This window comes from Lupinus angustifolius, chromosome LG16, assembly GCF_001865875.1.
Source record: "Lupinus angustifolius cultivar Tanjil chromosome LG16, LupAngTanjil_v1.0, whole genome shotgun sequence".
In the NCBI taxonomy this organism is placed as follows: domain Eukaryota; kingdom Viridiplantae; phylum Streptophyta; class Magnoliopsida; order Fabales; family Fabaceae; genus Lupinus; species Lupinus angustifolius.
In genome coordinates this window covers 18,675,915-18,690,119 of record NC_032024.1, presented here as the reverse complement: position 1 = coordinate 18,690,119, position 14,205 = coordinate 18,675,915, and the positions used below count along the sequence as shown (strand labels likewise).

Genomic DNA, 14,205 nt, shown 5'->3' with positions numbered 1-14,205 from the left:
TAAAGGAGTCTATCTATCAGATGAGGTGATATACCATATTATGAATTTGACTTCACAAACAGAGGTATAAGAGACATTAGAGAAATAATTGATGTTCATGTCTCTAAAAACAAGTTGTATTTGAAACTTAGACTCCATGACGTCAAAATGCGGGAGAGTATCAATTTGCAAAAGAATCTCTCCACTTTCAATCAAGTAATTAATGACTTCCAGAACCTAGATGTAAAGGTTGATGATGAGGACAAATCAATAATTTTAGTGTATTCTTTGCCTAATTCCTATGAACATTTGGTAACATTGTTGATGCACAGGAAAGACTCAATCAAACTGGATGAGATCACGATTGCACTCTTGTCCCATGGTCAAAGAAGACAAAATGTAAGGAAGGATTTTAGGGCGAGGGTATGTATCTGAAAGGGAACCAAATGCGTGAGTGGAAGCAAGACAAAAGAGAAAAACTAAATTTTAGTTGCAAAATACTAGTACAATGCTTTAAATGCAAATTGAATGGTCATTAAAGAAAGGCTTGTCTCAATGGATGAAGTCCTAAGAAGTCGGTGAGGAAAGATGAAATATCTATATCTTCAAATGTTGCATAGAAAGATGATTTTGGATATAACTATGAAATTGATATGCTATATTGTCATCAAATCAAAGTGCATATGAATGGATAGTTGACATTGGTTTCTCCCACCATATGACGTCAAATGGAGAAGACAATTTTGATTTCATGTATATGGAAAATAATAGAGGATGTCTAGTTGTTGGCATGAAAGAAATTAGAATTGTAATGGATGACGGTGTTGTGAAGATGTTATGTAAGATTAGACACATACTAGACTTGAATAAGGACTTGATTTCTTTAGGGACATTGCATGCAAGAATTCGGGTATAGAGCTCATGGTGTCAGTGATACTCTCTCAGTATGTAAAGGTACTCTAACTATGATGGAAGACAAGATGAATGCTTGGAACACTTATAAGTTATTTGTAAGATCAAAATGGCAAACTAAGAGGGGGATGTGAATTAGTTTTCTGTACTAAGTGAGAATTTTCGCAATTTTTAAAGATAGAGTATTATGCAGCAGAAAATAAGTTGTAGTAAATAAAATGCAGAACTTGTAAATGAGAAGAGTACGGATAAAAGTATAGATACACCAAAAATTCTATATTGGTTCACATTTTTATCCATATAAGATTACATCTAGTCCTCTTGTTGCAGAAGAGATTTTCAGTGTATTATAAGTTGCAATTACAAATCTCACTCCGAGATCACTAGTACATTGCACAATCACCAATAACATGACAAGACACGAGTCTCATAGTACATTATCTCTTTCTTTGATTTAATTAAATTATTTTAAAAAATGTCAAGTTGAGATAACACAACATGACACAATTCCCATAGTACACTATCTCTCCTAGATTTAATTAAATTATTTTTTGAAAATGTCAAATTGAGGTAATGCGATAGGGCATGAGTCCCATAATGCATTATCTCTCATTGATTTAATTAAATTATTTCTAAAAATTTCAAGTTGAGATAACGCGACAGAGTATGAGTTTCATAATGCACTATCTCTCATCAATTTTATTAAATTATTATGAAAATATCAAGTTGAGATAACGCAATAGGGCACGAGTTGCATAATGCACTATTTCTCCTTGATTTTATTAAATTATTTTTTCGAAAATATCAAATTGAGATAACGCGATCGGACATGAGTCTCATAGTGCATTATCACTCCTTGATTTAATTATATTATTTTTGAAAATATCAAGTTGAGATGACGCGACAGAGCACAAGTCTCATAGTGCACTACATTTCATTGATTTAATTAAATTATTTTATATTGAATTTATATATATATACATTATTAAATTAACAAATAACATCAAAAATGAAATAAAAAACAAATAAAATAATAAAAAATAAAAATAAAATAAAGAAATAAAAAAAACAAACACAACTAAAAATAAGAAATAAAATAGAACAGTAAATAAAAAGGAAAATTAAATTAGGGATTTAAGGTTAGGATTTGAAATTGATTTGGGGTTTAGGGTAAAATTAATTTGGGGATTTAGGCTGAAATTGATTGGGGGTTTAGGTTACACTTGATTTGGGGTTTATGTAAAATTGATTTAGGGGTTTTAGGTTAAAAATGATTTGGGAATTATGTTTAGGGTTGGGAGTGCCATGGAGGCAACCCCTTACTAGCCAGACCTGCCTGTTGGCGGTAGGGTGATAGTGACGCAACAGTTCAACAATGATTTTTATTTTTCTATCACCATTGTTAAATAGTGAAGACACATTATAATAACGAAAAAAAAAAATGAAAACAATTTAGTATAATATCTCTTTGGAGTTGAAGAAGGATGAAGAAAATGATGATGGGTTCTTATCAACTATTGCATTCACTTTACTTTTTTTCTTTTAGTCTGTGCTTCCTTTCCTTTGCAAAATTTTCTAAGTATGCATCTTTTCAGAAATTAGGGTGGCCTCCTCCTTCTTTTTTCTTTTCAAAATCTGAACTCTCATTGTTTCTAAAACAAGGTTTATAAAGGGGGACTAGGTTAGTAACTCTAATCTGAATGTGTTCCAGCAAGCCCAAATGGTCACCCCATTCTAATCGTATTTACCATTACTATTTACTTAGCAATTTATTTTAAAAGTAATTTATCTCGGTCAAAATTGGGTGTTTACACCACCCTTCTTATTTCCTATGATTGAAGAGAAAGATTTGTATGGAAACATATACATGTAGAGACATCCAATAAAATCTTGACAATACATTAAAAATTTAATTCTAGTTAAAATTTAGTCATAAATGATAGTACCAATGAACATAAATACAATGTCTTCAAATATAACGTGTTGTATATGTCTCTACATAAGTTTTTCCTATGATTGAAATTGATAAATGTAATATTAAAATATTGGCTTAAAAGAAAAAGAGAATGATGTGGGCAAGTAAAATGAGTGGCTATAGTGGAACCTCTTTTGTAGCCAATGAGAAGAAGAGGTTGTGGTGAAACATCTTTGTTTTTTGCCATACAATCCTCAAGGCTTTGGCTATAAATATGAATGTTACAAGCCATTATAAGACACACCAATATTCTAATATTGTGAGGAATATTTTAGTGTTTAAGATATACTTGAGAGAGAGTGATATTGAGTGTACTTGGGTTTTGGGAAGTGAGTGAAACACTTGAGTGAACTTGTAATTCTCTTTTATCATAGTGATAATATCATTGTTGCTCTTCAACCGTGGACGTAGGCAAATTGCTGAACCACGTTAATTTCTCAGTGTCATTTTCTCTATTATATTTTCTCCATATGTCTTCCGCATCAACAAACTGGTATCAGAGCTCGTAGAGCTCTTGCATGCTAAGCCGTACGATCTAAAAGAAAATTCTTAGTATGCTCTGTGTTTGCAGCATTGTCTGATCTTACACACCAGAAAAGAATTGTTCTTGTTACTAGAAAGGTATAATAGTGTGAAAGTGCATGTCTAGGAAAGTTCTGTCTTAGGAAAGACCTGGTATTTAAGCGTGTCTGTTAAGACCCACCTCTCTTTCCTGGGAGCTTTCCTGGTGTATGTTCACGGACTACGATACTGTTCTGGTATACGGTTATCATGGCGAGTGCTAAATTTGATTTGGAGAAATTTAATGGAGAAAATGATTTCAACCTATGGCAATTGAAGATGAAAGCTCTACTAGTTCATCAAGGCTTGGGAAAAGCCTTGGAAGGTAGAAACAAGTTACCACAGAGTCTGACCGAGGACGAGAAGGATGAAAACCTGGAAAAAGCACATAGTGCAATTTTGTTGTGCTTGGGAGATGAAGTTCTACGAGAAGTGTCAGATGAAACTACAGCTGCTTCATTATGGTTGAAGCTGGAAAGCCTGTATATGACGAAGTCACTCACCAACAGGCTGTATTTGAAGAAAAGAATATATACCCTTCAAATGCAGGAAGGAAAACCCATAAAAGATCATCTGGATGAATTTAACAAAATTATTCTTGATCTAAAGAATATTGATGTTAAAATTGAAGATGAAGACCAAGCAATTCTTCTACTATGTTCCCTTCCAAGTTCTTATGAGCACTTCATCGACACCATGATGTATGGTCGAGAAGATCTGACCTTAGACGAAGTAAAGGCGGCGTTGCACTCAAAAGAACTGAAGAAAAGAGTATCAGATTCGAGATCTGAAGGCTCAGGTGATAGTCTTTTTGCCAGAGGAAGAACAGAGAGGCGAAATCAATTTGGTGAAAGAGGGAAATCTAGGTCCAAGTCTAAAGCGAAACCTAGAAAGTATAAATGTTTTCATTGTCATAAGGAAGGTCATATAAGAAAGAATTGTCCAGAGCGCAAAGGCAAGGAAAAGATTTGTGAATATGGAGATGCAGCTGTAGCAAATGACTATGATAGTGCAGATGCACTAATAGTCTCAGAGCACGATTCAAAAGATGAATGGGTACTTGATTCTGGATGCTCATATCACATGTGTCCCATTAAGGATTGGTTTTCAACTTACCAACCCTTAGATGGGGGCAAGGTCCTTTTGGGAAATAATGCTCCCTGCAAGGTCATTGGCATCGGCTCAATTAGAATCAAGATGTTCGATGGAATCGTAAGGACGTTGACAGATGTAAGGCATGTTCCAGAATTGAAGAAAAATCTGATTTCCTTGGGAACACTAGATTCAAAAGGTTATAGCTACAAAGGTGAAGGTGGAGCTATAAGAATATCTAAAGGCGCTATGGTTGTAATGAAAGGAAAGAAAGAGAATAGTCTCTACATGCTACAAGGAAACACAATCACGGGTGTTGCTGCTGTCTCATCAACAAGTGATTATGATGTCACCAAATTGTGGCATCTAAGAATGGGTCATGTTAGTGAAAGAGGTCTAGCCGAGTTGGCCAAGCAAGGATTGCTATGTGGTCAACAAGTCGGGAAGGTAGACTTCTGTGAACATTGCATTTTTGGGAAGCAATGTCGAATAAAATTCAACAATGCAGTTCATCGAACAAAAGGCACGTTGGATTATGTACATTCTGACTTGTGGGGTCCTTCCCAAGTACCTTCTCATGGTGGTAGGAGATATATGCTAACTTTCATTGATGATTATTCAAGGAAGGTTTGGATCTTCATTTTGAAACACAAAAGTGAAGCATTTGTGAAGTTCAAGCAGTGGAAAACCTTGATCGAAAAGCAAACTGGGAGGAAGATCAAGCGACTGAGAACTGACAATGGCCTAGAGTTTTGTAGCAGAGAATTCGGAAACTTTTGCAAGGATCATGGTATTGTCAGACATTATACTGTGAGGCACACTCCTCAACAAAATGGACTTGCAGAACGGATGAACAGAACCTTACTTGAAAGGACAAGGTGTATGTTGTCAAATGCTGGATTGCCAAAACAATTCTGGGCGGAAGCTGTCAATACAGCTTGTTACTTGATCAACAGATGTCCATCAACGGCTATTGACTTTAAAACTCCAGAAGAGATGTGGTCGGGTGTTCCTGCAAATTATGATAATTTGAGGATATTTGGTTGCCCTGCATATGCTCATAACAAAGAAGGAAAACTTGATGCAAGAGCATTGAAATGCATTTTTCTTGGATATCCTGATGGTGTAAAAGGATATAAGTTGTGGTGGCCAGAGAAAAGAAAATGTATTATCAGTAGGGATGTTATTTTTAATAAAGCTGAAATGTTAAAGCCTCATAAAGAGTCTTCAAGTGAAAACAAAGACCCTAGTATCTCGGAGAAGGTGGAGTTTGAGGTGGAGCCAACGAAGGAAAATACATTTAATCAAGAAGAAGAAGTTCATGATGCATCTACTAGTAGTGATGTATCCCAATTGCAACATTATCAGTTGGCTAGGGATAGGCAAAGGAGACATATAAAACCTCCTGAGAAATATGGTTATGCTGATCTGGTGTCTTATGCTCTAAATGTTGCTGATGATATCAGCAATTGTGAGCCACAATCATATGAAGAAGCTATCAACAATAAAGAAGCTTCCAAATGGATTTCTGCCATGAGAGAGGAAATTGAGTCTCTTCATAAGAATCATACTTGGGTTCTTGAGAAACGACCAAAGTCTCAAAAGGTTGTTGGATGCAAATGGGTCTTCAAGAAGAAGGAAGGAATTCCTGGAGTTGAAGATGCAAGATTCAAAGCGCGATTAGTGGCCAAAGGTTTTACACAAAGAGAAGGAATTGATTTCAATGAAGTTTTCTCCCCTGTGGTAAAACATAGCTCTATTCGCATCCTACTTGCCATTGTAGCTCAATTTGATATGGAACTTGAGCAACTAGATGTCAAAACAGCATTCTTGCATGGTGAGTTGGAGGAACAAATCTATATGAAACAACCTGAAGGATTTGAAGTTCAAGGGAAGGAAGATCATGTTTGCTTACTGAAGAAATCCTTATATGGCTTAAAACAATCTTCTAGACAGTGGTATCGACGGTTTGACACCTTCATGCTCGAAAATGGCTATTGTAGAAGTGAGCATGATAGTTGTGTCTACTACAAGAAGCTGGCAAATAAGTATAACACACACCAATATTCTAGCTTTAGTGCATATTCTCTCTTCTTCTCTTGTTCTAATATTGTGAGGAATATTCTAGTGTTTAAGATATACTTGAGAGAGTGATATTGAGTGTACTTGAGTTTTGGGAAGTGAGTGAAACACTTGAGTGAACTTGTAATTCTCTTTTATCATAGTGATAATATCATTGTTGCTCTTCAACCGTGGACGTAGGCAAATTGCTGAACCACGTTAACTTCTATGTGTCATTTTCTCTATTTAAATTTCTCCATGTGTCTTCCGCTACAACATGTAACAACTTGGAATTTGAACATCGAGACATATGGCTCTATGATGTGTGCAGAGAGCTAAGAGACCAAATTGTTGGTCATGTGTAGACGTGCTGGGTCTATACTTGAGGGAGGGAAGATAGTGTCATGGGATACATGAACCACACATGTGACAACAATGTATGTATTTATTTTTCCATTTTTTGGTGTGTTGCTTTTTCAATGGTTTTTGTGGTTTTCTTGTGTTCAACCTAATGACCCTATATGCAAAGAGTTGATAACAACTCTTAATCTTCTACCACTTAGGGATAAGAATCTCAATAAAAATGACTTTGTTCCCACTTTATTAGGGATAAAAATTTCAACCACTTTTCTGATTTTTATTTTATTTTATTTTTTATTTTTCTAAAGAAAACAATTGAGTTTCTAGAAACTCCCATGCTTACTATTTATTTTATTTTCGAAATTAATTATTTTTTATTATTGAAAATTATTTTCATGCTAAAAACATGGTTTTAGCCTTTTTATGGGCTGGAAAAAATAGGTGTTCACAATTATATTATCATGGTGGAGATTATTGTGCAAATGACTCATAACCTTTTCTCCAGAAAGCAACAATAGATGTTTTGGGTTTTGATTGATGTAAAAGGATGAGGTAGATGACTATATATATTTATTTGTCATGTAAACCTAATTGTACAACAACAATATTTACAAATGCAAATCATTATACTCTACTACACAATGATAGTTGTTCAACGCTCTTGAATACATATGTACAAATTGGCCGAACCTCATTAACTAAAATTTTGTGTTATTCTCTCTTCTCTATATCCTCTTTTAATATTTGATTACACGTTCGTTTCCGACATAATTGTTGTCATCATGTTCCAATAATGACATCTCCATTAGTAGAGTCGAGTCTAACTCGCTAGATATGGGGTCATGTCATTCACCTTTATCTTAAATAAAGTGACAATGGTGTAAATTGATGAAGCTCATATCAAAATGAACAACACAACCACCCCATATTCAGTAACAATGAGTTGCACTATGAAGTTCTATATATGAGAACAAACCATCCCATCTCACACTACAGCTATACTCATATATAGATTCTCACAACTTCATTCTCTATCCATCTTTTTCCATGGCTAATCAGAAAACTCTCTTCTCCCTTCATATGAAGGATGTTGTGATTGTTAAACCCTCCAAACCCACACCTTCTGTTACTCTTTCTCTGTCCACCTTTGACAATAACCCTGGTCTGAACATTCTATGCCACACCATTTATGTATACAAAGCAAATCTTGATTACCCAAATGGCCAACATCAACTAGACCCTGCGCATGTGATAAAAGAAGCACTCTCAAAGGCTTTGGTTTACTATTATCCTCTTGCAGGGAAGTTAATAACACATGATGATGGAAAACTTAGAATCAACTGCAATGGTGATGGAGTACCATTCTTGGAGGCAAGTGCTAATTGTGAACTCTCTTCTCTTCATTATCTTGAAGGGAGTCATGTTCCAACTTCACAGAAGTTGTTCTTTGATAATCCTTCTCAAGATGAAACTAGTGAACATGCCTTGGTTTTCAAGGTGACCAAGTTTCTCTGTGGGGGCTTCACATTTGGTTTGGGATTGTCACATGCTGTTTGTGATGGATTTGGTGCTGCCCAATTCTTCCGAGCCCTGGCTGAACTCGCCAGCGGAAAATGCGAGCCAAGTGTGAAACCTGTGTGGGAAAGGGAGAAACTAGTAGGGACAATCCTTAAGGAACCACTCAAACTTCCCATGGATGAAACTTTGAAGGCAGTTTCACCATTTTGGCCAACTACAGAGATTTCACATGAATGCTTTAACTTGAATGGTCAGATAATTCAAAGACTCAAAATGAGGCTGATGAAGGAAGGTGATAAGAGTGTGAAGGATAGCTTCACAACTCTTGAAACACTTGGTGCTTATGTATGGAGATCAAAAGCTAGAGCTTCGGAATTGAGTTCTGAGGGGCAAACATTGTTCTCTGTAGCAGTTGGAGTGAGAAGCCTATTGGATCAACCATTGCCTGAAGGGTACTATGGGAATGCTTTTGTGGCTGCAAATGTAGTTCTAACAGTGAAGGAACTGAATGAAAGACCACTCTCATATGTTGCAAAACTCATTACAGAGAGCAAAAAACTTGCTTTTAAGAATGAATATATCAGACACTCAATTAATATGTTGGAGACAATGAGGAAATATAACATTAGGATTGAAAGTACAGGTGCATCACTGATATTAACAGATTGGAGGCAATTGGGTTTATTGGAAGAAGTGGATTTTGGATGGAAGGCTTCAGTGAATATAGTACCAGTCCCATGGAACATGTTTGGATACGTTGATTTGTGTATTTTTTTGCCTCCTAGTAACTTGGATCCTTCAATGAAAGGAGGAGTTAGGGTATTTGTAACCCTTCCCAAAGCATCCATGCCCAAGTTCAGGGAAGAGATGGAGGCCCTCAAGGTTATGAAAGATTGGGAGTTGATGAGGGAAGCACCTAGTTAAAAAATGGCAGTTCCATAAAATGACACATTTGTATTTTCCTTTTGAAGAACTCCTTTCCTTTCATCTTTTCTTCAAACCTAAGATTGAGTTGCTACGGATTTTTACTGCATTATGCTAATTATTGCTGTTACTTTTAAACCAGTCATGAGCCATATCCTAGTAGATTGTAATCTTTCTGCACTTTCATTACAAATTTTGTTTTCTAAAAATAAAAGTCACCATAAAACATTATATGGCTGTAATTGTCTCACTTCTGTTAATCATAAATAAGAATCACATTACTAACAAGACGTTAGTCTAGTGATTGGTGTAAGGCTCCGCTAAACCCCCAAGATAACCAAAAGGTAAAGGGTTCGATTCTTATGAACCACACTTGTTGGGAGGGGCAATCACGCACCCAAAAGAGATTAGTTCCTTAAACAAAGATTGAGAGGATACCTAGTACCAAAAAAATCTCATTTTCCTGAAACAAAATATAAGAAAAATGATGGTACTGACAACTCAAATGAAAATTAATACCAATTCTAAAACTACAAGCTGCAAATTAATATACATAGTGGTACGTACAATGCCTTGAACAACAATTCTCAATGTTAATTAAGATCAAGCAAGTAATAATCTCACCGTATACTATGATGAATAGTTCAAAACAAAATAGTTAACATCAATATCATTATTGGTAACAGTACTAGAACATTGTCCTTTGAAAATAAATAGTGCATCTTGTGTCTGTCATCTCATGAAAGGAAGTAACCCCCTCATCTCTGTTCCATTTCCATTGGACAGAAAGTATATTTTCTTCCAATTTTCTTCGGAGAACACTTCACGATTGATAAGCCTTTGCCTGTCAGAAATGAAGATGCAACAAACTCAGAATCCGAAACACAACTGTTAGGCCATGGAGTTTGTTTGAATTCAATTATCAACTCTGACAAGGCAAAGCAATATTCTTTTCTCAAATGATATATGCTAAGAAGAGTGTTCCGCCAACAATAACAAATGGATGATAGTATGATAGTATAAACATAATCAGAAAAAGGACGTCGATATACTAAATACAAAAGAATGAGAAGATGCATGTGATCAAAAGATGAATGACAATAAAAGCGTCTCAAGGATTAGAAAAATTTAAATACACCAGGTCATTAATCAATAAATCAAATGCTGAAGAACCAACAAAATATCCAATATGTATGTTTCTATTCTGATTAAATTGTTGACAGAAGTTGTTAAACTGGATACGGGAATGTCCAACCATAAGCAATGTTATCAACTTGACAAGCATAACGAGGGTGTAGGCATACCTTAAATAATAATGGGAAACAGTCTCAGCTTCATCTAAACTGTATCGAGGAAAAGTTATGCGAGCATCTACTGGAACATCTGGTAAGTCTTTTCTAAGCTTTCCTACAGCTGTTGAATGAGAAAAGGCACCTACCATCATATCATCATGCTTCATTGGCCGAAAAGCATTCACCTACAGCAGAGAAGGAAGGATATAGTTAGGAACCAGAGAAATAAAATATAAGAAAGTGTGCCTTATTCAATGAAAAGGAAACATTACAAGAGGATCTCCCTTGTAATCCTATAGAAAAAAGCTCCTTCTGAAATGCAAGAACCCCAGCCCAACAAAATGCCACAACTACAACTACATGCCTAATGACTCACCCATAGACCCCCATGCATGTGCATCCCCTTCCCAAACCAGTAACTAACTTGAGAACTCAGCTACCTCACACATATGACACAATAATTTGCACAAAAGCCAAATTGTCCGCACAAGTAATATTGAGGAGGATGAATATATATGCTAGACATTGAAGCTCTCTTTCTCAGCCCAGTAAAAGGATAATGACCTACATTTCCAAAGAAGCAAATTTACAGCAACAAAACTAGAATGCATGAAAATGTAGTATAAAAATTCAGAAGCAGGCAAACTGGTTATTAATTATTATAATCCCTAAAGGGGTGCATTTCTAACATTGTTCAAGAATATAATGAAGCAAAGTACTAACCAGTGTAAGTTCTCTAGCATGTATTGGCCGACAAGAACGAATTGTAACTGGCTCTTCATACTCACTGAATGTAAACCAGTTATTGTACTGGAAACAGGCAAACAAAACAAAAAAGTAAATCAAAATATTGCATAACCACATTTTGCAAACAAATAATTAATGAAGATCAACATAAGAACAAGGAATATGCTGCTCACTTGATCAATTGCAAAAAGTACAGGTATGTCTTTAACAAGTGATAATTCTTTCCTCAAACGAACTACCACTGCAACAGCTGCATGTGTTTGTTCAATTCCAGTCTTCACCAGCTCATATAACGTTGTACCTTCAGAAATCGCCAAGGAATCAGCATCTTTCAACCATCCAACACCAGCACCCTCACCCAGTGGGATCGGATCAAGTATTTGGCATGGCAGTTGCTTTAAGAAGGACTCATTATACTTCAAAAAATCCTGGAAACAAATGACAAATAAAATTCAAACTCAGACTGTGTAAAATGTCTGTGATACAATGACAGAAAATACTAAGTGCTAATCATAATCATCAGTAATAAGCAGAAAAGAAGTAGAAAAAATCACATTAAAAATTAACTAGGATAACAATTTTTCCCCATTTTACTTCTTTTATTCTAGCTCAATTTTGATTTTTCTTTAGTAAAAACCTATCAGTCTGGCTACCTGGCTACATGTATAGGGGCTGATAACTGCAGTACACCAGTTCATATTGTTGCGCTCTGTTCTCTTCTGCCATTGTTAAGAACCGGAGAGAGCAATGTGAAAGTAAAACTGAATAAAAGTGAAAATAGCATTCTTACCTTGAGCACATTTTCAGCCTGGACAGGTGTGTCCCATAGACCTGTTAGCGGATGCTTATAGAAAAATCCTCCCTGAGTCCATTCCTTGCCTCTGGGAACATAGAAAACCAGCCAACCTTCTTCTCTAGCCCATTGCACCAGCATTGCAAGTGCAATGCTCTTCCCACAGCTAACAGGACCATCTAACACAACTTGCTTTCTAACTTTGACCCCTGAATAAGGAAAAAAACTCACATGCATAACATTTAGACTAACAAATCAATGTTTGACAATCTGGACCAGACTAGCCAGTTAAACTGTTTAACCCGAGTTAAACTTCAACTTTAGCTGGTTAAATCAAGGGGAAATCACACTGACTTCCCTTAAGCTTTAGCTTAGTTATACCCAACATAGTTTTATGTCACAGACAAAATATCAACTATCGATACACTTACCAGGACCTAAAGGGTGATACTGAAAATAAAATGACCTATATCCCTAAATATTCGGTGAGTGTAACTTATGAAACAAAAGTGGTAACCGGGGTAATTAAGCTAAACTTCAAGGAAGGTTAGTGTAGTTTCCTCTTAAACCAAACTATTCATAAGCCATAACTCGAAAACCCTAGCAGTTCTATTTTCAAAATATTGTGAGAAATGCATTGTGAAACACCCAAAATCAAACACAACATCAATTCAACACAAAACTAGCATCTGGGGCACATTAAAAACAACATAAAAAACATATTTTACCAGTAGAAGACCAAATTGTGGGATCAACGACACGACGAAAGTTATCACGAAGGTCCAAGAAGCTCTGGCGAACAAGCAATGCAGTTCGCTTGGAATCCTCAAACTCCTTCACCATCCCCGTAGGCAATCCCTCAGGAAGCACCGCATTCAACGCTTCATTCCTGAAACCACACAAAAAAACCAAAAAGAATCACCATCGAGGTTCCACACAAGGTGTTCGACGAAATGACAAACAAGAGAAATAAAGTTACGTGAGCTTGAAATAGGAGCAGGTATCGCGGCGAGTGAACTGGGACAAGGAAGTGGCAGAAGTGAAGAGTGGGCGGCCATTGGGGCCCACATCAAGAGATGGGTCCTTCTCATCGGCGGCGAGGCGGCGCATGCGTTCTTGTTCATCGAAGAGGGTGTCGGCGGCGGAAGGGGCGGAGGAGGAGGTTATTACGGAGGTGGGTTTCTTTGGATCGGGTTTGAAAGGGACCTTAGAAGAGTAATTGAGAGAAGATATTGCAGTTACGCTTGTTTTCCATGGTTTGGTTTTGGAGCTAGATGCTGCGCTTCTTAGAAGAAAGCACAACATTTTTGTCTTCTTTTTTTGTATGAATCGCAGTGATTAAGAGAGAGTGAGGGTTTGGGTTTTGGAAGAGGAGGAGAGGAAGGAGGAAATTAGGAAATGGTGTGAGGGTATTACAGTATTTTAGGAACTCTTATTGTTACTTGGGCCATACAAATATATGTAGTCACTATTTGGGCTTTTTGGTTCTACCGATGGAAAATAAGATAATAATTCTTCTACAAATCTCCTACCATTTAAGAAAAGTAGTAACATGTAGTGACATATATATGATATGGGAGTAGAGTGTGTAAGATATGTTAAAATTTTAAATATTAAATATCATCATATATAAAAAAAAGATGAAAATATTAATGTCAAAATTATAAAGTTTGAATATAGTTAATCAAATAAATTATACATTTCGTAATTGATCTTTATTTGACTTCATATTTTGAAATTATTGAATGATCAACTCATCGTCAATATTGTTGAACACTTCATGCTCAATATAAGTCACTATACAGTCATTCATCTATGTATTTCCTATTTGATTGCGCAACCTATTTTTCACAACTTTCATAGCTGAAAAAGTTATTTATATGGTTGTTGTGCCAACAAGTAAAATCATTGTTAACTTTAAAAGAATATAAGCTAATGGGTAAACAATGTGTATTTCCTTTCAATCAACTTTTTTAAAAGATTATTTATTC

The 14,205-nt window shown here is 35.9% G+C and overlaps 2 protein-coding genes across 2 annotated transcripts; one reads left to right on the top strand and one right to left on the bottom strand.

Moving 5' to 3' along the window:
* LOC109329103 (spermidine coumaroyl-CoA acyltransferase-like) lies at positions 7,938-9,630 on the top strand. The gene is made up of 2 exons (XM_019562771.1): positions 7,938-9,357; positions 9,471-9,630. Exons 1-2 carry the CDS (start codon positions 7,988-7,990, stop codon positions 9,517-9,519), a joined length of 1,419 nt encoding a protein of 472 aa, XP_019418316.1. The 5' UTR covers positions 7,938-7,987; the 3' UTR covers positions 9,520-9,630.
* Positions 9,886-13,611, bottom strand: LOC109330176. The gene is made up of 7 exons (XM_019564242.1): positions 13,194-13,611; positions 12,943-13,103; positions 12,212-12,423; positions 11,595-11,849; positions 11,398-11,484; positions 10,687-10,859; positions 9,886-10,226 (listed from the first exon to the last, which is right to left on the bottom strand). Exons 1-7 carry the CDS (start codon positions 13,517-13,519, stop codon positions 10,115-10,117), a joined length of 1,326 nt encoding a protein of 441 aa, XP_019419787.1. The 5' UTR covers positions 13,520-13,611; the 3' UTR covers positions 9,886-10,114.

What these genes read in the sequence shown, in the direction of transcription:
- LOC109330176 (XM_019564242.1), bottom strand. Translation starts at nt 13,519, where the DNA reads ATGTTGTGCTTTCTTCTAAGAAGCGCAGCATCTAGCTCCAAAACCAAA. An exon ending in TACTTTTTGCAATTGATCAA is followed by an intron (nt 11,485 to 11,594) that starts GTGAGCAGCATA and finishes GCCTGTTTCCAG; the next exon opens with TACAATAACTGGTTTACATT. An exon ending in ATGCTAGAGAACTTACACTG is followed by an intron (nt 10,860 to 11,397) that starts GTTAGTACTTTG and finishes TCTCTGCTGTAG; the next exon opens with GTGAATGCTTTTCGGCCAAT.
- LOC109329103 (XM_019562771.1), top strand. Translation starts at nt 7,988, where the DNA reads ATGGCTAATCAGAAAACTCTCTTCTCCCTTCATATGAAGGATGTTGTG. An exon ending in AAGGTTATGAAAGATTGGGA is followed by an intron (nt 9,358 to 9,470) that starts GTTGATGAGGGA and finishes CCTAAGATTGAG; the next exon opens with TTGCTACGGATTTTTACTGC.